The sequence below is a fragment of the Xiphophorus hellerii genome, chromosome 12, assembly GCF_003331165.1.
Source record: "Xiphophorus hellerii strain 12219 chromosome 12, Xiphophorus_hellerii-4.1, whole genome shotgun sequence".
In the NCBI taxonomy this organism is placed as follows: Eukaryota; Metazoa; Chordata; class Actinopteri; order Cyprinodontiformes; family Poeciliidae; genus Xiphophorus; species Xiphophorus hellerii.
The window spans coordinates 3,734,185-3,762,070 of record NC_045683.1 but is presented as its reverse complement, the minus strand read 5'-3'; the positions used below and the strand labels follow the sequence as shown (position 1 = coordinate 3,762,070).

The 27,886-nt window shown below is 37.4% G+C and overlaps 1 protein-coding gene across 1 annotated transcript; it reads right to left on the bottom strand.

The window, feature by feature from the left end:
• On the bottom strand, positions 1-27,757 carry prkg2 (protein kinase cGMP-dependent 2). The gene is made up of 19 exons (XM_032577485.1): positions 27,583-27,757; positions 25,550-26,078; positions 20,294-20,460; positions 19,468-19,581; positions 15,622-15,727; positions 14,934-14,997; positions 10,978-11,055; positions 9,100-9,194; positions 8,492-8,560; positions 8,212-8,310; positions 7,930-8,080; positions 5,979-6,115; positions 5,110-5,199; positions 4,806-4,947; positions 3,703-3,866; positions 3,500-3,622; positions 3,346-3,408; positions 2,523-2,589; positions 1-1,915 (listed from the first exon to the last, which is right to left on the bottom strand). The coding sequence occupies exons 2-19, from the start codon at positions 26,050-26,052 to the stop codon at positions 1,820-1,822; spliced, it is 2,328 nt and encodes a 775-aa protein (XP_032433376.1). The 5' UTR covers positions 26,053-26,078; positions 27,583-27,757; the 3' UTR covers positions 1-1,819.
• Between the last annotated feature and the right edge of the window lie 129 nt (positions 27,758-27,886).

Below are 27,886 nucleotides of genomic sequence, written 5' to 3'. Positions count from 1 at the left end.
TAAAATAAAACGAGGGAGCCCTCAACATTTTATTGAACATTGTCTGTTTTAAGACTTTGTGTTCTGACACCTTGGAAAAGAATCAACAGAACTAAAACAGGCCACTGCAGTGGTAAATGTGCTGCAGGTATAACATAATTTCTCTTCTGTCTAAATTCATAGTTCCTTCAGTTCTTTAACATGTCTGGTTGTTGCTGGTCACAAAAAAACAAATGCAAACAGAAATCTTCAAAACGTTTTAACATGATTTTTTATCATAACTATTAAAAACAGAAAACTCTTTGCAGGTATTCACACACTGGACATCCTGCTCACAAACATTCAATATCCAAAAGACAAATAAAAAAAAAAGATCAAATTCTTTTCAGGGGTTCTGTGAAGGAAAACAGAGATATACAAACTTACATGTATGTACACACAAAAGGAAAATCCAGGCCATATTGAGCCTGTGCTCCTAAAACCGTTGGTCACGTTAAACTTGGAAGGTTTGGCCTCCTTGCATTTCGTCCACAGATTATCAACACCTCAGACGGAGCATAACTCGCCTGAAGAGGCCGACCACCGCAGCGTTGACTTGGGTATCTGTAAATATTTCTTCAGCTTAGGCACATCGCCACGAGACGCTCACACTTTATAATTTCGCCGGAGGAGGTGTTTGTGTTTTTAAACGTGTCAAAGTCTTGTCGGTGGGGAGGCGGTGAGGATAATGCAGTTAAAACAAGGGCCACTTGATGCTTCTTTTCCAGCTCAGCTTGTCTTCAGCTTTTTAAAAAGTTGAGAGGAATTTCACAGGTTAGTTGCAGCTTAACAGCATTTGTCCACGCATATAGTGCTGTGATAAAGTATTTATCCTTTTAGATTTCTCCTGTTTTTGCAACATTTAAATGTTCCAGATCAGCAAACTAAATTAAATATCCGTCAAAGAAAACTAGAGTAAATACAGAAAGCAGTTTTCAGAAGGTGTTTCATTTATTACGAGAAAATTAAACTATCCAAATCGGTTTCTTGTCTTCTTGTTAACTGTGAAGTAACTGATGAATCTCATTTTTAGTGTTCAGTTTCACTCGCCAAACTCAAAGTAATGCCTGACCTGAAAAATAAATAAATAACTTAAAACATATCTGACAATATGAAGCAACATCATCCCAACATCTAAAATAATTCAAGAACATACAATTTAAAAAAGTCACTGAGGCTTTGGGGTTTCAGTGAACTAAGGTGAGAGCCATTAATTAATGAAAGAGAAAACATGATAAACCGTCCCATGAATGGCTGATGTACCAAAATTACTGCAAGAAATCATCAACAACTCAGGAGATTCCAAAAAGAACCAAGAACAATATCTAAAGCTCTGCAGGTCTCCCTCACTTCCTTTAAGGTCAGAGTTCATGATTCAACAATAAGAACCGGGAAAAAATTGACTCAATTGTAAAATTTCATGGCCAGATCTTCTGTAGACCCAAAAGAACACAAAGTCCAGTGGGAGTTTGTGGGTGTGGCCAGCAGCAGCTTATTTGGACTTAAAGTAACAAGAGGCCCTAAAACAGCTCATTCTGAAAGGAGCCCAAAATATATATCAGCAACTGAGCAGATTAAATCTCATTAACTAAGAATGATTTTGTGCAAAAATGAACATGTTTTGTATAGAACATAGACCTGTCCTAATCTGTTCAAGGAAGCATAAAGGGCCACCTATAAAGATTTTTAAAGATGGGTATTATTTTAAATGCCATTACAATCTCAGTCTGGCACGTGACTGAGTTTGATCCAGTCGGGTTTAGAAATCACCAAGAGCAGCAGAGTCGCCACAAAGAAACACTCAAAAGTCCATGTCCCAACCAGACAGCTCATCAGGAGGACTGTCCTCATCCGGAGGGTATTTATCAAAGTAACTGTAGTCAGTCGGTCCAGTGAGCTAAAGAGGAGAAACAGAAGAAAATGGTTTCCTTATAAAGCATCTGGACTCCTGAAACAAAGTGAGTAGGAAACACGTGTGTATTTATGCAGATGCATATATAGAACAGGTGATTGGATTAATGGGATTGGAAATATCAAGAGGATGAAACAAGAAACCGAGAAGCTGAGGGAAACTTAACAGAAGGAATGTCTGAACTGATTAAAGAGCTGATGAAAGAACAAAGAAACCATGGAAAGCAGTAAAATGATTAAACAGACCAAAAAATACCAATACATGAATAATCCCAAAAAAAATGCAAACTCGCATAAGAATGCCATCCAAATACAAAACAATTAAAATAAAATTTCCTTTGTGATATTTATCTTCATATACATACTTTAAAATAATCGGTTATTTTTAAAATTGCCTGTAAACTCTATGGTTCTTCAAAGATACTGGCCATAAACTGAATTTAAGTTGAGACTGAATTACATGAAATAAACCATACAATTTTATTTTTTTTATTTTTTGCAATAGTTAAACTGTTACTTTAGATTAAGATCATACAGTGAGGATCTGACACTAGTGCTATAACATCCATGTTTGAATAGAGATTAATACTTACTTCTCTTCTTAGTGGTGATGGTAACGTCCTCGCCTTTAGTCCCTCCCAGTTGAATCCATTAAACCACCTTTAGACAAGTTATTAAAAACCCTGGAAGTTAGTTTCATTTTATTTAAGCAGGAACAAACGCAGACGTAAAACATATTAAAAGTTCATGTTTGATCGCTAACTTTTTTGTTACTCTGTTGTGATTAAATAAAGGCAAATCCTTTCAAAAGTACAAACTGATTGAATGTAATGAAATCAGTATCGTTTTAAAAAATACCTTGAATTTTTTTTACTTTCAATGGCATCTTCACAAATTTCCTTGCATCTGTTTTTGTTTTAAAGAACAACTGCTAAGCGAGTAAGAAATTATTTTCATTTAGCTATGCACTGCAAAAACACAAAACCGTAGCAAGTAATTTTGGTCTAGTTTGTAGTTATAATCTTACTGTACTTAAAATGAAACAAAACTAACATACAAGTAACTTTTCAGCAAGCCATAGGGGTGCAACATTGATTAAAAAGTATGCGTTCCATTGGCAGATTATTTAAATTTTAACAATCATTTTCCCCACACCATAAGTAAAATTAATATGCCACTGGAAGTAATACTTTTACATCAACACTAAGAAATCATTTATATAAAACAAGATCCTATATCTTGCTGTAAAGTTACTTGAAAGTTAGTTTTCTCTAATTCCATGTGTACTAAGATGTTTGCACTAGAAACTAGACAAAAATATTTGGTAAAATTTGTGTTTTTGCTGTGCAGCATCTCTTGCACCAAACAGCAATTATCTAATCAGATTAGCACCAAACTGACTCAGTTCCTTCTCACCTGTGCTTCTTGATATCAGTTATTCCATTTTTAAGGTTGCCCAGTCGCTCTGCAGGGTTCCTCCTGCAACGTAATGTGAAACCACAGCAAATCATTGAGTTACAACCCTCAAACTGAAAGAATCACTATGTTCACCATAACTCATCCTGCCCACCTGCACAGCTTGCGGATGAGGTCCTCCGGTCTTCTGGTGATCTTCTTGGGGAAATCCATCTTCTCTATTCCTTTCAAGATGAACGTATACGTCATCATCTGGTCGCTTCCTGAGAACGGAGGACTGTGGGGTTCCAGAGAAATGGATCAGTAATGTTTTCTGTGGCCGTCGGCAAACACCGTCACCTGAGCACGTGCACTGACCTGCCAGTTAGAAGTTCAAACACCAGGATGCCGAGGGCCCAGAAGTCCACGCTGAAGTTGTGGCCCTTGTTGAGTATGATTTCTGGGGCCACGTACTCAGGGGTGCCACAGAAGGTCCAAGTCTTCTGGCCAGATCGGATCTTTTTGGCAAAACCAAAGTCAACCTGGAAAGGTAATGATCATCAGTCAGTTTTTAAAAAACAGCAGGATTTTACTCTGTTACTCTTCTGATCCTTAATAACAAGGCCTTTCATCCAAACGATGAGAGAAAACATTTCCTTTGAAACTTTTTTCAGTCTCGGAGATGATGAGAATTCAAATTTTTAATGTTAGGTGACAACGATTATACATTTACCAATTTAAGCCTAAAGCCACTGAAATGTTTTCAACCTTTGTGCTGCGACTTCTGTCATTCATATGAAAGAGGCAAGTAAACTTTTTCACAACTTGCAAAACTCTTAACTTCACTATGTTTTAAAAAAAGTTAGAAATATTTATAAGACAGGTCAACAAAAAGTGACTTATACTATTAATTTTCAAGTCTTGCCACAGATTCTCAACTGTATTCTAGGCCTGGACTTTGACTAGGCCATTCAAACACATAGAAATACTTTGATATATTATGTCGTTGTAGCTCTATGTTTAGACTCTTTGTCGCAGGTTTTCGTCAACGATTGACCAGTATTTAGCTCCATTCATCTTTGTCTCTACTCTGGCATGATGCTGCCACCACCGAGGGTCAACACGGGGGATGATGTGCTCAAGGTGATGTGCATTATCTTTCTGGAGGACAGAAAGTTGACTCGTATGACCAGACCACCTTCTTCCACATGTTTACCTTCATCCCCTTCATCACTAGTAGCAAACAAAACTTATGATTTTTTATCAACAAAATGTTTTTTTCTTGCTACTCTTCCACAAAGGCAGATTTATTGAGTGTAACGTTAACAGATTCTTCCATCAGTCGTCTTGACTCTGATTAATGCTCTTCTTGCCTGGCCTGCGAGTTTGGGTGGAAAATCATGTTTTGAGCAAGGTTTACTTTATATTTTACATTTTGGGACAAAAATGAAGATAATTGAAATAAAGTGAGAACTAATTACCAGCTTTATGTATCCCTCTGAATCCAGCATCAGGTTCTCAGGCTTCAGATCTCTGTAGAGGACACCCTTACGATGGAGATACTCAAAGGCCTCCGTCACACAACCGACACAGAATTTGGCAGTCGGCTCATCAAAGCTTCCCCTAAAGACAAAACAGCCAAAATTAGAACTGCTCCAAAAATATGCAAAGCATTTATGATGACAGAACCTGTTTTTAAGTTCTTTAAGGCAGGATTTCACTGCACCAAAATGATTTAAAACAGCAGACTTTGAAGAAATGTTATAAAATATGTAGCTCTCTCACCTGTCTCTGAGGAGGCTCCAGATCTCTCCACCTAAACAGGCCTCCAGCAGCATGTAGACATATTTATTATCTCTGAAGGTGCGGTACAGTCTGGAGAAATAAAGATAAAATAATAAGAAAAACACTGAAAGTCCCTCAGTGTTTTGCTTTTTGAGCTTTGATTAAGATTAACTCCATCACCTTTGTAAAATTATCAGTAACTGAATTAGCTAAATTAGCTATTGTAAATAATTGGTTTGATTTTGGCACGAATTCTAAGAAGGCTATATTTAGGAACCAGAATTACATGTTTATATGTTTTCACTGCAAACAAGAAAAGAAAATTTTTCACACACACAAATTTAGAAAAAGAAAACACAAGCTGCTTAAATAAAATGATTAGATAGATAGATAGATAGATAGCATTTATTGTCATTGAACAGAATTCAACGAAATTTCCATTGCAGCTCCCGTGCAAAAGGTCAAATATATACAGTATAAATAAGCAAACACACAATAATAATAATAACAATATATACAACTAAATTAACTAAAGGCACTCAACCACACCAAAGAAGTAGCAGCAGGTCCAATTATGCAAAGTACAGATAATGTGAAGTTGTGTGGAAAGAAAGGCTAAAAAAAAAGCTGTAACATCTGTGTTTTTTACTGAATCATTATAATCTCCTGGTCCAATATTTTTCTCAGCAGACATCTCAATATTCTTTGCCATCCTACACCACACAAAATATGTAATCGGCTCAGAGCCTTGACTGTGATCTCATCTAAAACTAATCAGCACTGAACTGTTTTCCCAGATTGGTGAAGCACAGTTTCTGCACGGAGGATGAAAATTAGAAATGTTTTTGAGGCCCGGCAGGGGCACTCACTTGACAACGAAAGCCGAGCGAGCTTCAGCGAGGATTCTCCTCTCTGAGTGGATGTGTTCTTCCTGCCTGTTGTCCACAACATGCTTCTTTTTGATCATCTTCAGAGCAAAGGTCATGTCTTCACCCTTCACCTTCACCTGCACATGATGGTTACAGAGACGAATGTCTAACAGCTCATTCATTTTTCAAAGCAGACGTGTATGATTAATAAAAGTTAATAATAACTGATCTCTTCCGTAAACGTCATCAGATTATAAATTAAATGTTCCAGTATCCTGTAGTTTTTACATCAATTTTTTAAAATGGTATCTGTTCTTTTTTTCTAATAATGTAAATATTTAGTAGTACATTCTTGTAGTATAGCGGTGCAATGTATATAAATTAAATGACAGATTAGTTTTACACATTATTGCATGTTAGCATGTTTTGGCAACATTTCAGTTTTACTTTCACCGCTTCTATAATTTATTTTATTGTACATTTTCAACAAATTGATCTTTTTTATCGAAATACTTTGCTTATTCCACACAATTTTTGAACAAGGTATAATATTAAACAGGCAAACCTGTTTAATACTATAAACATGTTTATAGTATTAAACAGGCAAACCTGTTTAATACTATAAACATGTTTATAATATTACATGCAATCATATGCTAACATGATTGCATGTTAGCATATTTTGGCTAAGTGTTTTGCCAGATTAAGTTTAAGATAATATAGATAAAATAAGACTTTTTTTAATGTCTAATTTTACAGGTTTTGACACAGTTTTCTATATTGCAAACAAAAGTCAACCTTTTACAAATCTAATTACAACAAATGTTAAGATTAGGTAATATGAGCATGTTAGCATGTTTTGACAAAGTGTTTTAGCCAATTTAGATAAAAAAAGACATCATCAATGTCTGCGACAGACTGGCGACCTGTCCAGGGCGTACCCCGCCTCCCGCCTGGAACGTAGCTGGAGATGGGCACTGGCAACCCTCCCGACCCCATTAGGGACAAGGGTGAACAGACAATGGATGGATGGATGGATGGATGGATGGATGGATCATCAATGTCTAATTATATATTTTGTGATTTTTTTTTCCCTGAGTGTTTTCTATCCTTTCCAATATTTAATATTTTGCTAATCTGATTTCAACAAATTTTGAAAAGAATTACACAAAATAAAAAGGTAGCATGAGCATTGTAGCATGCTAGAATGGTTTGGCAAGGAACTTTGGTTAGGTTTAATTTCAGAATCTTTGCTTGAATTAAATTATAAATAAAATATTTTAAATAAAATAATGACTATAACTATTCATATCTTTTCATTATAAAAACATATTACATAATCTAACATATATATAAATTTAAAAAAAGCTTTTGGCAAAGTTAGGTGTAGTTTTAGCAACTCTGACTGCATTAGATTAATAAATTAGACAATTTATGATTTGCATTTTAGTATTTTTTTAAATTCTAAACAACTATTTGATTCATATTTGTTACTACTAATAAATATGAAAGTACAATGACAGATAGGTGAGCATTATTTTGACAGTTTGCTTTGGCCAGGATTAGCTTTAGCTGTCCTGGGCAAGTGGAAATTTTCCAACTAGTTAATTTGACAAAGTGAGAATTTCTGTCTAAATAATATTTGTATCAATACATAATAAAAGAAAAAGACTTGACAAACTAAACTGTAGAAGTGTAATGACATCAGCATGAATGTTTATGACTGGTGGCATAAACACCAGTCATAAACACCAGTTTATGACTGGTGTTTTTATTTTTCAAATGCAAATCAGTATGAAGCAAACTGCGACTTTGGGGAACTTTCTAAATAAACTCAACATTTAAAGGCAGGGTTAGGGTTAACTCTATGAATACGAGCTTCCACATGCAGGACAACTGCAGCGCAGTCGTTCATTAACTTGGCCCACAGTCAGATCAGTTCAGCGCTTACCAGTTCTACACGTCCAAACCCGCCAACGCCCAGAGTAGCAATGACTTCAACGTGATCAAAGGGACTGGATGAAGAGAAGACTGACAGCATTTCCTTCAGCTGGACGAAATCAGGTGACAGCGGCTGGCTCTGGTGCCGAGACACAGATTTTCTGGATGATAAAGAGAGAGAAAGAAGGGTTGCATTTAATCCAACTGGTCCAAATTATGAGAAATTATCACTTCTTTTATTTGTGCAATTTTTCTTCCTGTTGTTGATCTAAGCTTTAGACATTGGACCTACTTTGCATGTCTCTTCTTGTCGTCCCGATCAAGTGTCGCCACATAGCCTTCAAGGTGTTTCTGCAGCTCATTGAAGTTACCCACCGTATGATCAAATGTCCTGCCAAAGCAACAACTGCACGTTAAGAGCTACACTACTAGAATGACAGAAAATATTTTTGTTTTTTATTCACATCTCACTCTGGAGGTGACGTTTCATTTTCAGCTGGTATTTGGGATTTTCCTTAAATATACAAAGCAAATTTCTTTGTGTTCGTTTTACAACCTCTAGAACTACTCACTCTCTGTCGATTACAAGGCACTCCACCCCGTTCTCATCAGCGATGATATTGGCTGACCTGACGTCATCACTGAAAAACACAAAAAACGTAAGCAAATGGACAAATGGACACCAAAAACCACTTCAATACAAATGCAAGAACTCCTTTTCTGTTTAAACGTCATTCAAAAATATGCAGCCCAACAAGTTGTCTGACCTTAAAAACATTCTTTAGTATTAAGATAAAGCAAGATTTAAAATTCCATTCGTTGACAAACAGAGATCCAGTCAGGTGGTTTTGGTTTGATGTGATCATTTCTTCTGGTTTTGGTCAAAACTCTGGGAGCAACATGTTGAATGAGTTGAACCTCCTTGATTTCTTATTTACACAAACTTGTACATATACTATTATATTAATCTAACCTACTCAAAATAAAAGCATACACCTAGAATTATTTGTTGTTTTATTCTTTGATTCATATTAATCAAAAAACTTTTTGTCAAATCCTGCAGTGAATAGTTTTTAACATTCTGCAACAGTCAGTCAAGTGAAATATACTAACTTCTAATATCTGTAGGATACTGTAACAAAACAAAGTTCATTAAGTTCTTATTACGTAGCATGTTTACCTTATGAGTGCTTTTTCTCCAAAGTAGTCCCCCTTCTGCAGCGTGTTTATGGCCTGTGGCAGTTTGTAGGCCTCGGTGGTTTGGGTCACCTTCACCTGCAGGAGGCAGATTTAAGTCTCTGGTTAGCTTTTACAGGTGCTTTATATTTTCTCTGAATATTTTTACATGCATCGTAAAAAAACAAAACAAATCGTGTTAAAACTTGAAAAGTGACATTTTCAATAACAGTAATCTGACCATGATGGGCCATGCATGATTAAGCGGCCTGACGCATGCCTACCCAAATAAACATATTAATCTTAAGGGGATTTCTCTCAGTAAAGGGTTTTTTTCTTTGCTCGTTGCTTTTCTGATTGCAGTCTGAATGTATTCGTCAGTAATAACACTTTCAATGTTGACAAACTTCTCCATAGTTTGGTAGGCTTTAAAAACCCAGCGGCCCACAGTGGTTGAGGTCAAACATCCCACTCTTGGCATCGTTACCATTTAAGATGCGCCACAATGACATCACAGCCTTAATGGCCATGAGTGTGTTTTAGCTAAGTGTCTCATTTGACCTCTGTGACCCCTCACTTCCCTTGTTTTTCCTGGTGGCAGCCACTCTCGGAGTTTATTCCCTCCCTGGTCAGAGGGCACCACAGGGGGTGGAGGAGCCATTTCCTGTATTAGCCCCCCTTCGTCCCAAACAACAGACCTCTCACCCAGGCTTGGTTGGGTCTGCCGTCTCATATGGACCTATTAAGGCATTTAAAAAAATTCCCTTGTGGCCAGCTCCAGCCTTTCCACGTCGTTATCGGGTTGCTGACTCATCGGACGGAGAAGGAGAGCGGGTTAGAGACCTGAACCGCCCAACACTCTCACACAGCTACAAGGACAAAACCAGGAGAGTTTCTGGTGGAATAAGATTTTATTCTCTTCAATAAACTTGTTACCTTGTCCTTCAATTATAAAATGCCATCAACAACACAACAGTAACTTCAATATATTAATTAAAAGTGACCTTGAAGCTTTTAAAATGATGAATTTGGTGCACAACAATGCTTTCTAAATATTCCATATTACATGTATTCATTAAGTCTCATTTGGTGCAAGTGTCTCTGTACTTCTGACATTTAGCACTCAATCTGAGAAGTGAGATTCACTTTCACAGACATACTGTAGCTAGTCGTAAGGGTTCGAGGACAAGATTATGTTTTCTTTCTGGTTCAAGTTTTATTTTAATACAGTCTGAAAACATCCCAGTAGTTGCTGACTGACTGACTGACTGATCTTTCAATGTTATTTATCCAAATTTCCTTTTGTTTGCCTCTCTATGTTAATCAGCAAGTTAAATTCTAGAGGAAAAACACAGGTGTGCTTTTTCAAACACTTCAAAAATAAAATCTATTTTTTAGCTTGCAAACTTCTTAACAAATAGCAAATTGTTCAACACAGATTCTGAGTTCAAGTCAAGTTTATTTGTGCAGCACATTTCAGCAACAAGCTTGTTCAAATAGTTTATATCATAAAAACACCCTACAGTCATCAATTATGAAACATAAACATGACATTTTTTCAAAATCCTCAAATAAAACTCAAATATGTTGATCATTGTTCCAGTAACTGCTAATCAAATCAAAGCCTGAACAGGTGAGTTTGAGCCTTGATTTAAAGAAATTTAGTGTTTCGGCTCTTTTTCAGTTTGTTTCAGATTTGTGGATCTGCATTCAGCAACTATCCAGCAACCCTTAGCTGCATCTCTTCTCCAACTCATTTGTGTGTTTTAGTAGAGAAAAAAAACTTAGATTAGCCAAAACCAGATTCTGATGGTCAGACTTTAATGAAAAATGAAAACCTGTTACAATATCACCTTGATTTCATTAGGTGTTAGTTATTTACCTTTCCCTGTGCGATGATGTAGAAGGTGCTGCCTTCCTCTCCCTGCCGGATGACGTATTCTCCTCTGTCATAGTATTCCTGAGGGGAAAATGGGACGGGAGAGAACAGCAGTCAGAACCAAGGCTTTTTATTGATTTAACTACTGATTCTGTCATGATAATTCCCGGTAGACAGTCCCCTCCGGGCTGGGAGCCTGAGCTACACCGTGATCAGCATCAGGCTGATAAACTGAAGCCATTACTGGATGCTGTTCAGTTTTTGGGTTTGACAGCAAAGGGAAACATTTAAGTTCAACAAACTAGCTATTAATCAAAACATAGTCAGACATCACTTTAGATGAGCTGAACCAAAATGAACAAATAATCTAAGTGATACAATTAGGATAATAAAAGTTTGAAAGTGACTGAAAGTATGAAGTTCTTGCATAAGTTCATAGAGGTGGCAATTGGGACTTAAAGATTTTGTTGTACTATTGCAATAGCAATAAAAGTAACAAAAACTATTAATCACTTCTTTTTCAGATAACTGTATGGCTGTGACTGTATCAGTAATTTTAGCCCCACAAACACAAACGCTGCTCTTGAAAAGCATCCCTGCATTAAACTGCAAACCATAACTCTATTTTCAAATTCAGTGATGTTTATAGATGCCTTCATTGAACAAACAGGAGTTTTAAATATTAACTGGAATTTATGAAAACGACAAATCAAAATTATCATCATGATAGGAAATTTATCAAGATAAATGATAAACAATGCAATATATGCCCAGCCTTAGTTCATAGGTTTGACAGGTTGGAAATCATGTCCTGGTTTTATTTAAAAAGGAGTAAGTTGGCTTAGCAGTCCTTCCAGGTTTTTGCAAAAATTGGTATCTATGGTCCAACATCATTTTTTGGAACATTTCAAGAACTCGTCTTCTTCATACATAGCCTAACCTTATCTGTATATAGGAAACCATCTATCCCAGAGCTACTTCACTGTAAACCAACCAAAATCAAGGAGACATGAAATAGCACGAGTAACACAGATAGAGAAAATGCTTAAAGTATTCTAATAAATAGTAATAATGTAAAATGACATTTTATATTCTGATAAGCTGAGACACAGCTGCCTTTTGTAACACACACCAGCTTGAGCAGAAGTAAAGTCATTCTTTAGTCATCTTAATGCCACTCATAAATCGAAGCGACACTTAAGATCTGTTCATTTTCTGTTGTGTCAATCAGCTCTTTTTGCGGAGACTAATGCCTTTATTTTTGAAAACCAGTGAGAGCCAGTGTAAAACTTTTAGAAGAGATGAAGATGTGCAAAGAAGGTCACCAGGATGAAATATAACCTGGGATCAAGCAGGTGTGGCTGCGGTCCACCGTTGCATTCCTTTTGACTTTATGGGGACATTGTCAAAACCAAATCAGAGCAACTCTGTGTAAACATTCCCCGGTGTTTACTGTCAAAGCTCTTGACACAAGTGGCATTTTCCTTGGGCGTCCACGATTGTTTACCTCCCGTTTACGCTTCAGGAGAGCCTAGTTTAATGCCGGGCTGTGACAGCGGAGACAACATGCCAAGGTTTTGTTTATAGAGCCTGTCCGGATGATGCAGAAGCTGTTCAGTGGATGGACAGTATCTGAACTGTGTCCTGGGTTTGTTATAACAGACGGCAAAGTCAGAATTTTAAATGAGCTAAATGTTTCCAGAAAGGAAAAAAAGGGACACTGTCCACAAGAAACTCAAAAGTGGCTCTTTTCCTAATATAGGTCCGACCGTTCTGTTTAATCTGAACATTTGAGTTCCACTTATTAGGTTTGGTTATGTCAGTGGTGAACATCGACACTCGCTCTTCGCTTTCTGTGTCTATATTAGGTTTGCCTCCGGCTCAGTTATTCTAATTGGCTTTCCATCGATCAGCCGCAGCCTATGTTTCAATGTCTCTACGAGCAGCACCGTAATGGGAGTAAACCAGTTTGAAGATGACACCAGTCCTTCGCAGCCCCCAAGTGGACTGGTTTCTCACTGCAGTCTGAGTAAAGATGTTCAGCGTGGGTATCTTTGCTTCAAAACAGATAAAACTTAGTTGTTAGAAAACCCTTTGCACTTGAGCCATTTGTAAAATCGAACAAATATTTCCAGCCATACATTGTGATAAGAGTAAAGTCTAAAAATGCAACAATAAGAGTGAATCGTAATAATCAAGTTTGTCTCTAATGGTGTAAAATGAAAAATTGTCGTCCATAAAGTTCAGCTTAAGTTGGACATAATTTATGACAATGGTGAGTAGAATTTAAAGTAAACAGTAACTTTCTTTCATAAAATAATGTACTAGAGAGTCACTGAATAACAATTATTACAACTTAGACATTTATTAAGACATTTCAGCCATGGTGCAAGTTTCTGCCTTAAAGGACATAAAGTATCTTGGTGTTGGTGGGATGTAAAGATAATTTCTTGGCTCTTGGTTGCCAACCTGAAGACGTAATGACACTGAAAATCTCTTGATAATTCAGTCCATCTTTGTTCCAACTCTCAGTTAACATCACAAAATATGGATAATAGAGAAGAGGATGTGACACTAGAGTCTCGAATGGTCTTTCTCCATAAGAAGACTTGGATGTGCTTTAGTGATAAGGTAAGGAGCTCAGTCATCAGGGACTGGTGGCTCCTCTACATTGAAGCTGGTTTATGGTGGTTGGTTGTCTGAACAAGATGCTTCAACAGTAACTTCCAGCTTTGATTCATAAGGAGGAGACTCCAGGTCAGAACCAGAACTCACTGAAGGACAAATGTTCACATCTAAAATGATTTAGGATACCTCAGAACAAACAGTTTCCTCTGGAATGAAACTTTTGTTCAAAGAAAGAAAGGAAAGAAGGAAGGAAAGAAGGAAGGAAGGAAAACAAATGAATGGATGGAAAGATGGATGGAGAAAATGGACAGACAGAATCATCTAAATTTTTCTCCACATTCTGTTTCTTTTTACTGATTCAGGCCTAGAAATTCTGATTTTCTCTGGAATAGTTTATGTTTCGCTCACATATTCTGGCCTCTGCTGACACGTCGTATTTACAGCAGATCCTGTTTTTATTTCCAATCAGCTCAACACGCTTTGGAAACATGTCAACTTTTCAGATTCAGTTCCAGGAATTCAAACTACCTTCCAGAGTTCACATCAGATTTCTCAAATGGTGATCTGTTCCTGTTCATACAAACAGATGCCTGTAAACCCCACCAAACTTCATTTTACAAAAAAAAAAAGTTTTTCACAAAACTGTAGTGATTCTCTGTGAACATCTGCTACTTTCTCGGGTTACAGCTGGCCCCCCGACAGGCAGAAAGCTTCCATTACTAAATGTCTGAATAGAAGAATTTCACCCACACTTGAGAGTAGCAGCATAATCAACCAACGTAACAAATGTCCTTGAAGTTTGCACTGAGAAAGAGGCTGAGAAAGCAGTTTTCTGCCCCGATGCTGGCAGGTTCTGCTCAGTTTTTTCCCGCTTTGCAGATGAAATACAATGCTTCTGCAGGAAGAGCTGGAGTCACCCTCAGTCTCCTGCTTGTTTCACAGCTACACACACAATTTCACACACTTGTGTCATCTCACACCAAAAGCCTGTCACTGGCACATCTTTAAGAAATCACTCGTCCCCCATTTGAGTAAACACTTTCTGGGGCCTTAGTCAAATAATTAGGGTAACAACATACAGAACCCGGCGATGACAGGAATAATATCGGCCCCGTTCATCAGCAAGATAAATCTGGGAGTTCTTGCAGACTGGAGCTAGAATGAATTTGCTGACATTCAGTAATGGTATATGGCCAAATGGTAATGATATTTTGACAGCCGCTATCTGCAGTGCTCCTGGCTCCCAGGAGCTGCCAAAGACTTGTGCAAGTCATGTAAAAGTCAAATTGTCCTTCAAATAGGAATGGAGATAGTTTGACAGAATAACTTACCACCTCCAGGCAGTCGACTATTTTGCTTAGCTTGTCGTCGGGTAGATTAGCCAAGAGTGAAACGCTGAACAAAAGAAAGAACAGGAGAAGCAATAAGTTAAGGCCACTAACTAAACTTGTATAGTTTGTGCCAAAACTATAATTTAACAAACAGTTAAACAACGTGTCAGATGTGCACACGCACAAATCATGAGCAGGAATATTAACTTCAGGCTGGTCAGGGTTTGTTTTAATACTAACTGGAATGTATGTATGACAGCGTATTAGAGACATTATAGATGTTCAAAGATAGATAGGAAAAAAGAAGTACATTTCCACCAAAAACTCTGAAATTTTCTAAACAAAAACACTTGGACATTTCTGAATTTGAAAAATCAAAGATTTGCTAGAAAAATTTATTTAATCTCGACTTTTGCAACTCAGAAATTTCCAAAAATTCTGAGAAGTTTGCATCTGCACCTGTGATGGAGAGGCCAGATTTGTATCATTCTTGACCTGCAGCCGAGGGCTACAGAAAATCACTACAAGGGCCACAAATGGTTCCCAGGCCGTACTTCGGTCACCCTTGTTCTAAAACCTTGAGCCCCTCGTTTTGAAGGATTCAGATGAGAGTATGTATTTATTTTCATAATTTTATCTGTCCATTTTACAGATCACATTCGCTCTTTGGTTCAGCCTCAAGTCTGACCTTCGCAGGAAGTTGCGGTACTGTTCGTGCCGCGTCTCAGCCGTCCTCCTCATAATGTTCTGGAACGCCTCCCGATCCAAAGCCCACGTCCTCACTTTGTTCACCGCTATAAAAAGAAGCATAACTTGCCTCAGGAAGGAGGAAGTGGCTGTGACAGTTTGACATGAGTCAGTAGCAGAGACAACGTTCCACTGCTGAGCCAATCTGTCAAAGTCTTTCCAGTTCACCTGGAACATTGAGGTCACCGCAGAGCTCCTTTCTGAAGGTCCACCGCTCACCAGTAGTTGATTAAATATACAAACCTCACCAAACAGACCTGACATTGTAAGTGGCATTTTACTCAACAAAAAGGGGAGCAGAGATGGGTAGTGAACCCAAAAATTGTACTAAAGTAAGAGTAGCACTACTTCAACATATTTTTACTCAATTAAAAGTAACTGTCCAAGAAATTACTCAAGTAAGAGTAAAAAAAACTATTTGGTAAAAAGTCTACTCAAGTTCTAACTGATTCATTTAATATTTAAAAGTAAAAAAGTAGGTAACACTTTATTTGACGGGTTGTGAATAAGACTGTCATGAACATGAGTAAGTGTTCATGAATATTTATGACTCTTGTCATAAAGTGTTATTCGGTAAATCATGACACTTTTAATACAAAGTTGACATTATTCAAAATGTCTTCGTAATGACAACTTGACATTAACCAAGAAATCACGATCTGACATAAAAGTATTACTGATTAAACTTTAGCTTTAATAACATAAAGCTACATAATTTTTAAAGTTTAATCAGTAATACTTTTATAACAAATTTATGTCAGATTGTGATTTCTTGGTTAATAACAAGTTGTCATAATGAAGTATAAAGTATAAGTATAAAGTTAAGTGGATATTTTGGTATTTTAAGGACCAAACAGACAATAATTCATATAACAAAAACAGCAACAGGCAAACTAATTTTTTCCAAATCAGTTTATTTCAATAAAAAAATTTAACAAAAACTGCAGGTGTGTGTCTGTGTCTGGTGAATATTTGGTTAAAACATGTTTGTTCTTCACTCAGTGGGTAGAAAATTCAGAAATTTTACTCAAGAGTAGAGATACTTCATAATAACATTACTCAAGTAAAAGTAAAAAATGGAGCGTAGTAAAAGTACTCCTAAAAGTACATTTAAAAAAATTACTCAGGTAAATGTAGCTGAGTAAATGTAACTAGTTACTACCCAACTCAGCCAGGGAGGAAAAACGCAATCAGGATGCAAAGCTATGGGTATCATGTAAGCTTGGGTCAACACAGCCACGGAAAAGGCAGCTCACTTCATCATCCCCGGTTTCCCAGAGCTCTCAGAAGTCAGCAAAAGAGCTCAGAGGAAGTCGGGTCACATTCAGGAATCCAAAGTGTTTTAAAGATTTATTTCAGGATATGATTTAAAACAAAGCGGCCGGCCTGACCTCGCATATCCTGTTCTGTGTCCACTTTAACGCAGCTTCATGTCAAAGTTGTTCTTTCACGTAAAGCTGTGGAAAAAGTCATAATTTATACAAGTTGGGGAAAAAAAGTCTAATTTTGGTAAATTCTTGAAAATTAATTTACTTGGATGCTAAAATTGCTGCAACAAAAACTAGACCAAAGAATAGGATTTTGACACTAACTAAGCATTTAGTGCACTGATTGTGAGGAAAAATGAGCAAATCAATGACAGGGAAGCTGAACTAGATGAAAACCTGCCTCATGTCTCCACCGGGAGGCAGCGTAACTGGAGGAAAAAAGCTGTTGCTGTACCTGTGTATGTCTGCTAAAAAAAGTAAGGCAAACTACAGCCAAGAAACTGCAGGGATTTTTTTTTTCCCCAGAGAGATTTGTTTCCAGAGATAGATCCGGAGCAATTAAGAGAAAGCTAAGGTTCAAATTATGAGGTTTATAAGACACAAAATCAGGAAAATTAAGCTGATTAAGAAATGTGATGGGATTTGTTGTTCGCCAACACAAAGCCATAAAAAATTCACCCTGAAATAAATAGGTGGACTAGTTGAAAGCATGACCCGGTTAATTACTGATAAAAGAAAGTTGCAATAATCCAACCAGGAGATTATAGAAACATGGATTACTGACTCCAAGTCTAGCCTGGAAAGAAGAGATTTAATCTCAGAGAGACGTCCAAGATGAAAAAATAAGTAATGAAAGAAATCACAATCCCCCCATAAAGCCACCATGTCAATGCCGTAGATATTTTGAATTTCCATATAGGGTGAGGAGGAGCATTTTCATAATCTGGCAAAAAACAAAATGAAAAATATGCTTTTGACATTTATCTTTGCCCAAATTTTAGACATGTATTTCTTTTATTGAGTACTGATTTATTGAAGGATAAATTAATTTAAGGTTAATTGCAGATACCAGTTTATTTCACTAGGTGGCAGACTTTTACCAAACAGTGGAATGTAATTTGAGCTAGTTATACATACAGTATATACGTAGGTTGGATATGATAAATTAATGTAGCGACTTGTTTCTGAAATCAATGACTTCTGAAAATGGGACAGCATAGGGACGTGATGATCGACACAGTAACTCAAAGCTGCACATATTGTCCCCTGACCGTGTGTTTTGGCCCCAGGTAAACATTAGCACTAGTGTTACTCAGACACAGCAGTGAAGCTCAGCTGATGTCATTTAGCTGAATGTAAACACAGAATTAAACCGGTGGCAGAAAAAAAGATGTTTTTCTGGAACCAAAATTCAGAAAACTAAAAATAAGCAATCCTGAGTATCAAGAAGACTTTAAACGGTTTAAAAGAAAAAGGCAAGAACAGGTAACTGGACAGATGGATGCAGCTGAGTAAATATCAAAAAGAGAATAAAGGAAGATGAGAGCAGCTGAAGATATTTGAGGGGAATTAAGAAAAATCAGGAAAGTAACAACAAACACAAAGATTCAGACAAACCAACAGAAACTACAGTCTTCAAAAGGATCCATATCTCTTTCTCACACTTTGTCACCTTCCCCATCCAGCGGGACAGAGAAACCAAAAATACAGCCAGAGCTACAATCCAGTTGTTAATGTCAAAGCATACTCATCTTTTAGAATGGCCCAGTCAAAGTTCAGACCAATATCCAATTTAGATCTGTGGAAAGACTTCAAAACTACTGTTTGCAAACTATTTTTTAAAGAAGAAAGGGTGAAGATTTCAGTCTCCAGATGTGTAAAGATGGTGAAGTCGCAGTTCTAGTTACGGTGAACAGTGTTTCTACAAACTATTGACTCATTTTAAATGGGAGAAAATGTTGAATACCATCACACAAAATCTCAACAAAATATGTCAAAGTTTAGGGTTGCAGTCTGGAAAATCTGAAATGGTTTGAATACTTTTAGATGGCAACAAAGTGAACATAGTGAAGAATGAAAGGAAACCTATTATTCTCCATCTTTTTATGAAGCGCATATAAATATGCTTACTAGTAGATTAGCATTTAAAGTCCCAAATATTACTTTTTGTTTTTATTTTTATGACCAAATCTTTTTAATCCATGCTTGTATGTTTGGAGATGACTTTCGATAAACTTTCCTGAGCTCTCTGTCTCAAACTGGGCAGGTCTGCTTGTTCCACTCATCCTGGGACACAAACATCAGGCTCTGCGAACGCAGCCTGGGCTGACTGGGAGGAAGAAACGGGACGCTGAATCAGACGTGTGTTAAACTATGTTTGACACATTGTCACAAGCTCTACCCCCAGAGGGCTCAGTCTGTGTGACAATGATAGCTTCAGCCTAAAAACCTAAAGAAATCCATACAACTAAGAGGACAATCAGTGTTCACTGCAGGAAAAACGAGGAAAAAATCTTTACCTCGGACTGATGCTGTTCGTGTGCAGTTGTACAGGATAGCCAACTCCCCAAACGCGGTCCACACCGTTATCGATGTGAGCAGCTTGTTTTGCTGAAACACTTCCAGCTTCCCATCTGGAAAAAAAATTCAAAAATGTCCGTCAATCTTTGTTCTGATCCCAAACAAATGTGCAAAACAAACAAAAAAACATTAATTCATTCATATACATTGAATGAATCAACTTGGAGATCTTAGATTTTTTTTTAAATGAGGATAAATATGTTAGTGGAGGTTTCTGTTCCTGTTACAAGGAAGTAGTTGTTCTCCACTCTCATCATACGCTTGCTCAGGAAAAGGCATTCATGCCTGGACACTCAATGCGATCAGCTGGCTTGCTTGGATGACTTGATATTTTATGACAAACTCAATTTGATTGTTACTGTCACAATAAACAATAAATCAATAAAAAGCATGATAAATTAAAACTCAGTAATTTCCATTTGCAAGATTTATTGTTTTTCTCTTTTTCTACAATAAACTGGTTGACAAAAGTCTTCAGTCTGGTGTTTTGGTCTCAACTAGCCCCCTTTTTTTTTGAAGGACAATTTTGTCTACAGAGACTTCATAATTAATTTTATTTATAATTTTGTTTATTTATTTTGAATATTTAAAATATCTTCCAGTTCCAGTGTTTTATGTTCAATAGAATTGAAAGTTTATTGATCTTTGAGAATGTGTTCCTGCATTATTATTATTATTATGCCACTACCATTATATTATAAACAACAATATCATCATTCATGGTTCAGCCAGATTTGTAATGGTGACAGACCCAGGTGAGCGTACCTGCCAGGACAAACAGATGGTTCCCAGGTTCTCCCTGCTTGATGACGTACTCGCCCTGCTGGTAGCTGCACTCGTACATGCACTCCACCATGTCTTTGATCTGCTGCAGCTCCAGACGCTTCAGGTACTGGTTCTTGTTCAGGGCGTCCGTCAGCAGCTTCTTTACGCTGTCAAACACAGAAAGGCTTAAACGACTCAGTCTGACCCTCATTGTTTAGGAGATGCAATATCGTTTTCAGAATTTGAAGCGTTGCTCTCTGATTATCTGCTCTTTTAGCAGAGTCCAAATTTCTTAAGTTTAAGACGTGGCGCGTTGAAAGAAAAACGACGCAGGTATGATTGATGGGTGCTAAATATTGTTGAAAATACATAATTCTGTGTTTTGCTCCATACATAGCTAAAAGAAATAGAGGAAAACACTGAATTATTTATTCTTAACAATATGTAGATCAACGCAAGAGAAGAAAATCAGATGCAATATTTGGTGACGGTTATATTTAAATTGGTCTGGATAATTTTCTCCACCAACAAATAAAAGTATAATGGCATAACTGCTTTTTGTTTTTACTCAAGTTGTCTGACATCAACATTTATTTGATCTGAAATATTTACATACAACAAAAAAAATAAATAAATAAAAATTAAGTTAAGTTATCTTGCAGGGGACTGTGATTTGTTTTCCCAGATCACAGGCATTTTGCGTGAACTTTGACCTAAATACAACAATTGCACATATTTGATCCTTCAGCACAAGCATTTGATGCAGTTTATAGTTTCTAGAGTGAGATTTTTACAGTTTTTTTTATCTTGTTATAATAAAAAAAAATTACTAAGATAAAGACTTTGGAGCTTCCGTTCACTAAAGTTGGCAAAATACAAAGACTTTATTGAAGAAAATGATTCTCTAACACATTCAAAAGACATCAAAATATTTTTGGAAAAAAAATAAATAAATAAATAAAATTAAAAAAAGACCAAAATTGTGACACTGTTTCTACAGATTCCTTTTTAACAACATTTCGAATCCGTTTCATTAAAAATATATATATATTTTTTTTTTGCTCAGCTAAAAATAAAAACATTGTCACGTTCCTAAGTCATTGTTTCAGGCAACAACAAAAAATACATAAGTAAAAAAATGACTGGTTTCATTATTTTAGGAAGGTGATATGCAGATAAACAGATAAATAAAAGAAAATAATCAATTGAGAAAAAATTAGCAAAGCAAGAATATTGAATTTGACCAATTTGATTCACACAGCCTAAAGTCTGGATGCCACCACTCTAAAACAGCAACTCTGGATAGAAGTGGGGGGAAAAAATAAATAAAAATCAGCCTCATCCAACTAATTTTTATGTTTATCATCATTTCCCTCTGTTATTCCTCCACCACAGCCCACACTGACACAACAATGAGCCACCAGCACTCCCACATCCTCATTACTCACTTGTTTTTTTAACTGGGTGATAACCATTTGATGACCATTTGCTGCCTATTGGTTCTCTTCTGAATATGTTTAAAGTAAAGTGGTGAAAACATAAAAATCATCATCTGTAAAAGTTTGCAGACATTCATTTGAAAGTTGTCACTTTCTTTAGTTGTTGGTCTGTTTATTCACCTTTCTGTGTGTCAGAAATGTTATTTTTCAGAGCAGATTTTCCTGTTGTCCTTCGCTCTTACCTAGCCGAGTCATTATTCTGTCACGATTACTCACAGAACAGGAGGATGTTTCAATGGGTCCTTCAGTTTGTGGTTATATAATCTACACAGGGATTATTAGCAACATATGTTTTAAACATGAGGATTGCATAAAGAGGGCGACACTGCATGAATTGTTCAATCATACAGCAATCATCCTGCAAAAGCAACAGAAAGACAAAAGGTAATTTGTCCTTTGATTTGGAAATGCAAAGCAGGCTTGCAGCAGCTGATACTACTCTGATGAGGTTTATGTAATAAATTATAGCACAATATGAGGGTCTTTAACCTTTCAGTTGTCATAAAAGCGTGATGTGCACAGTTCAACAGACAAACAACGTGCTAAAAAAGCTTTCAGAATGTTTGTTTTTAACAGAGCTATAAAGCAACAGGAGCAGCAGAACGAATGATCTGAGAAGAAAGGACAGGTGATAATAAAAAGGATTTGTTCTTTAGCAGGTAACAAGTTTTATTAAATCTATGGGCAGAAAAATAAAAGCTAAAAGTGGAAAATCTGTATGTAAAAAAGATTATAGAGCCACCTTTAGCGGCAAAAATACTCAGCCGTGATCATCTGTTCCACTTCATCAGCTTCATTATTGTGGATTCACTTTGGCCCACATTTGTTTCTGCACTACACAGCATCATAATTAGGTTGCGGTTTGGACTTTGACTGGGCCGTTGCCAGGACTCAGTCAATTTATTGCCTAGTTTGGGATCATTGTCCCGGTAACGACCTGGTTCAGGTCAAGCTGCAGCTGTCAGACAGATGGACTCATTTGACTCGCGAATAATTTGGTACATAAAGGAGATCCTGTTTGTGATTCCAAGGTTCCCAATTCCTGTGGCAGCAAAGCACTCCCAAATCACCACCTCTCCACCACCGTGCCTGTTGGCTGGTTTAAGATATGATATGCTGCTTGGTTTTCTCCAAACATCACTACTTTGATGTAGACGGTTGTTTTCCAAAGAACAACCATCCAGTCTTGTGTTACATTTCTACACATATCTAATCTGTGCTTCCTTGTTCCTTTTAAAATAAACTTTTAAAAGGTCAGTTGCACTTGTATTTATGCACAACAATAACATGTTTTATGATTATGTAATAAAGTCCCATTCTACCAACAGAAAAACACGTTTCCCAATGTTGCAGTAAAATATCTCAGTAACACTTTATTTGAAGGGGTATGCATAAATAAGACTGACATGATACTGTCATAAACATGAAGCAGTCTTCTTGAATGTTTATGACTGTTGTCATAAAGTGTCATTCTGTATATAATCCCACTTTTAATGCAAAGCTGACATTTTTAATGAACTCTTAATGCAAGTGTTAATAAACTGTTGCGTTGAAGGTGTCATCATTTATCAAATAATGCAAAACTGACACTTTCAATGCAACTTTTAGAGCAAGTTTACATTAAAAGTGTCACTATTGATCTAATGAAACTTCATGACAACAACTGTAAGCATTTTTTAAGAGTCCTTCATATTCATCACAGGTGTTATGTCACGTTTATGACAGTGTCATGTCAGTCTTCTGCACACCGCTTCAAATAACGTCTTACCAATATGTCGACTTTGATAAACTGAGTTAAACTGATGCTGACCAAACATGGACGTCAGTTTCCTGCTCTGTTTCTTCTTGCAATAAAACTCAGGCTGATTTTCCCACACCAGTGTAACCCACGGATTTGCATGATGGTTCTCATCAGCTGCTGAAGAAAAGAAAACACTTTTCAGTTCAGGATGCAGGCTCACTGCTATTCGTCTGCAATAGTCCCACAGTTCAAAATTAAGACTATAAATACGTTAAGGACGTAAAAGGACTTATTTTCTTCCTGCATCACGTCAAACAGACTGAACCAGAGTGTGTTTTTCACCGTAGCCTCCTGCCTCCCATGAGCAGCATTCTGAGATCAGATTACTTCCTAAATCCGATAAACCTATGTTGGGGCGGGACATACAGTAACCCACCAGAGCAGCGCGGATCGATAAAATTACAGTTCAGTTGTAAAGAAAGTCAGAGTCATGCTCCTGTCTCTGCAGGGATAAACTTGGACGTATGCATGTGCAGCACTGTGAATTCAACTGTTGACCGTTTCATGCTCAAAACTGACGATCTAGATGGGCTGATGAAAAGCATATCAGCTGTAAGGATTCAGTTTTTCTGTAGGCTTCTTGAGCCTCAATGTCAAGATTTACATTATAAAGAGAAATGAGGATTAACACAGAACACTGCAAAAAACACAAAATCCTACCAAGTATTTTTGGTCTAACTTCTAGTCCAAATATTTTACTTTTCAGCAAGGTATAGGAGTTTGTTTTTAAGTCAACAATTCTTAATATTGACAAAAACAGTACCAGTTATAAGCGAAATAATCTGTCAGTGGAACTAGTACTTGTTCACCAATATTAAGGAATTATTCACTTGAAACAAGCTCCTATTTCTTGCTGAAAAGTTACTTGTGAGTTGGTTTTATCTTATTTAGGTCTGTCACAATAAACTCTGCTGCTCAATAAATTGTCCCTGTCGTTATTTTCAAGTGGCATGATAATGCAAGTTCACCCTCTCAAAGAGCAATAAACTTTAATTTTGTAAAGAGCACGTAACGCTAAACCTCAAAGGCATTTTAAATATCCAAAATAAAGAACAGCAACAAAACACCGTAAATAAAATGGAAACATAAACATACCCAAACCATAAATAAAATGGTTTAGGTTCGTTCAAGAGATGAATTCACATGCATATGTCCAAGTTTGTCCCTGCAGAGACAGGAGAATGACTCGGTCTTTCTTTAGAACTGAACTGTAATTAATAAAAAATATTAATTATCAGAATGGAAATTATCAAGGTCGTTTTAATTTATCATGCAATTAAATGCTTTTTGCGACAAGCTCGGTCTTATTTCAACTGAACTAAGATGTTTGTAGTAGAAACTAAAACAAAAATACTGGACAGAATACTACGAGTATACTGTTCGGCTGTCCTCCAGACCCGAAATCTAGGTGTTGTGATGGACTCTGACCTGAACTCCTCTGGTTCTGGTCTGCTCTGTATCCCCAGAACCAGAACCAAACAAGCACCATTCAGCTTCTATGCATCACAAATCTGGAACAAACATCCAAAACACTGAGTTCCTTTAAATCTCGACTAAAACCCCAGCAGTTGCTTTTGGAACATAATAAATGAAACATTGATCAATATATTTGATGTATATTGATGATTTTAACAATGGCTGGGCCGATGTAAGGTCCGCTGCTTGTATTCACAACTTGATTATATGATGTTTTTATGTTTTCAGGACGTAAAGCACTTTGAACTGCATTGTTGCTGAGCTTGATTGACAAGATTTTGTGTTTTTGAAGTTTCCGTCGGATTGAACCTAAACTGGTAACCAGCAGCTGGACATTGCTGACCTGAATAATGTTCATTTCTGCACAGTTTGTTTGCTGCCCACTTCCCTCCCACTCACTGCCCACTGAGCCAGTACAGACTGAGCCTCAGGGCTCGTCTCTTTCTCTCTTTCTCTCGTCTCTGGAAACAGGAATCTCACCTTGCATCCTTCGGTACCCGCGCCTTCTCGAAGGAGAACTTGGGCAGACTGCTGGACGTGGGTTCTGCCGACACGCCGGCTTTAGCTCCTTTCCTTCTGTTCAGGGTCTCCTTGATGCGGACGCTCAGGTTGGGGCTGCCCTTTCCGCTGGCTCTGACAGAAGGTGGTCGCGATGTGAGGCCAGTCGGGGCGCCGCTCTTCAGAACGTCCTGCAGCTTATTGAGCTGGATGCATTTGTTCTGCAGTTCCTCACTGAGCTCGGACAGAACCCGGGTCTGCTTGGCCAGTTGCTCCTGAAGACCTTTGATCTGCTGCTCTTTGGCACATAGCTCCTCATCCTTCCGCCGTCCTTCTCGCTCCAGCTCCTCCACGCGGGCCCTCAGGGAGTCCAGGGAGGAATTTTTGAAGGCGCCGCAGTGGTCTTTGTGAGCTTGGCCATTAGAGGTAGAAACAGAGGCGTCGGTGGGTTTGTAACGCTTTGATTTCATAGAACCGTTCCCCATCTTTAGACCTGAAAGAGGTGAAAAATCTGCAAAAATGACAAGGAAGGAAAAAGACTTTATTTCAGAACATGTTTTGGTTTTTAAAATAGAGAGGACACTGTACTCCAGAGAAAAGAAGAAATATTTTAGTAAACAAACACAATCATGAAGATCAAGGAAGACACAGCAGGAAACTTTCAATTTTCCTACTGTGAATATGGTTTCTTTATTTCGAACACTGCAAAACACAAAATTTTACCAGGTAATTCTGGTCTATTTTCTCATTCAAATATTATAGTACACTTGAAATAAGATAGAACTAATTACAAGTAACTTTTCATCAAGAAATAGGAGCCTGTTTTCAGTCAATAATTCCTTGATATTGATGAACAAGTACTTCTTCCATTGGCAGATTGTTTCACTTAAAAACAAGACATTTTCCCCTGTTATAAGTTTTACTTTTTCATCAATATTAAGGAATTATTGCCTGAAAACAAGCTCCTATTTCTTGATGGAAAGTCACTTGTAAGTTAGAAAGATAAATACAGAGCAATACTGAAAGAAAACCTGATGAATGCATAGGACTCGAAACTAAAGGTGGAGGTTCAACATCCAGGAGGAAAACTGCAGGGGAAGGTTGAGATCAAAGCATATTCATCTGTTTAAGTGGTTCAGTCAAAGTGAAAAACTAAATCTAGATAAAAATTTACATTTAGACTTAAAAACAAATGCTCACTGAGTTGAGCTGTTTTGAAAAGAATGAGCAAAGGTTTCAGTCTCTAGATGTGCAAAAGCTGGAAGAGACATAACTCATATTTTAATAACCCTCTAAATAATATCACAGAATTTGACATATAAATGTGGAGAAAGCACCTGAGGTCTGTTTGAGCAAACTGGGATTTCAAGCTGATGAAGCTGTGAGGAAACGGAGGACCGACAGAAAATAGTCAATGAAAGCTTCTTGTCCATTTATTATTCAGAAGGCAGGAAGTATTGCATTACATGGAGAGTCACTCTCAGTCTGCTCAGACAGCATCACGGATACAGGAGGATGGTCAGCATAAAATTACTGGAGAAAACGGCTATAAAGTCTGATTTTGGTGTCTGACATATGACTGAACCTGACAAACATTTCAGAGAACAATAATGTTGCTGTCTTGGCCTGCCGCCCACTCACACATGCAGCTGATTTTATTCATCACATTCCTGCTGAAATACGGGGTCAGATCACACTGTAGTCCAAACTTTAAACATACAAACAGCTATTTTAAAACGCACTAATATTTCTCCTATCTTTTTTGTTCTTTTGTATATTTCAATAATGTATCTGTTGACAAAATGATCCACAGAAAATGTAACTAAATGACGAGACTTGGTTTAATTTGTCGCTGTTTTAAGGTGGAGCGAATCAAACCGCTCGCTAATTGGTGCCGGTTAACCAATTAAAACATCAAAAGGGAGAGCGCGCACCTGCAACTTCCGACAGGTCGCCATGCCTCTGCTGAGCCGGGAGGGGAACGGGCTGAGGTCGGGGAGAATCTCGGTTCTTACCTGGTTCTCTGCGGGAGCCTTCAGACGAGCCCAGCTGCGAGTTTACCAACAGAACCAAGCTGTTTACACGGATTCATCGGGACAAACGGTCTACCTTTAACTACAGCTCAGCTGCTGTCCCGCCTCTGCGTGCTGCGCGCGCTCTCTTCTCAACAGCTGAGTGGTGCGTGGTCAGGCGCGCGGACACCGTAGCTGACGTCAGCCTGGATTTTATTTGAGAAATTATGTGAATAAATCAATTTGTATTCACAACATGCAAATGTTTTCCCCGGATGTAAGAAATATATCTTTTTGTAATTTTTAT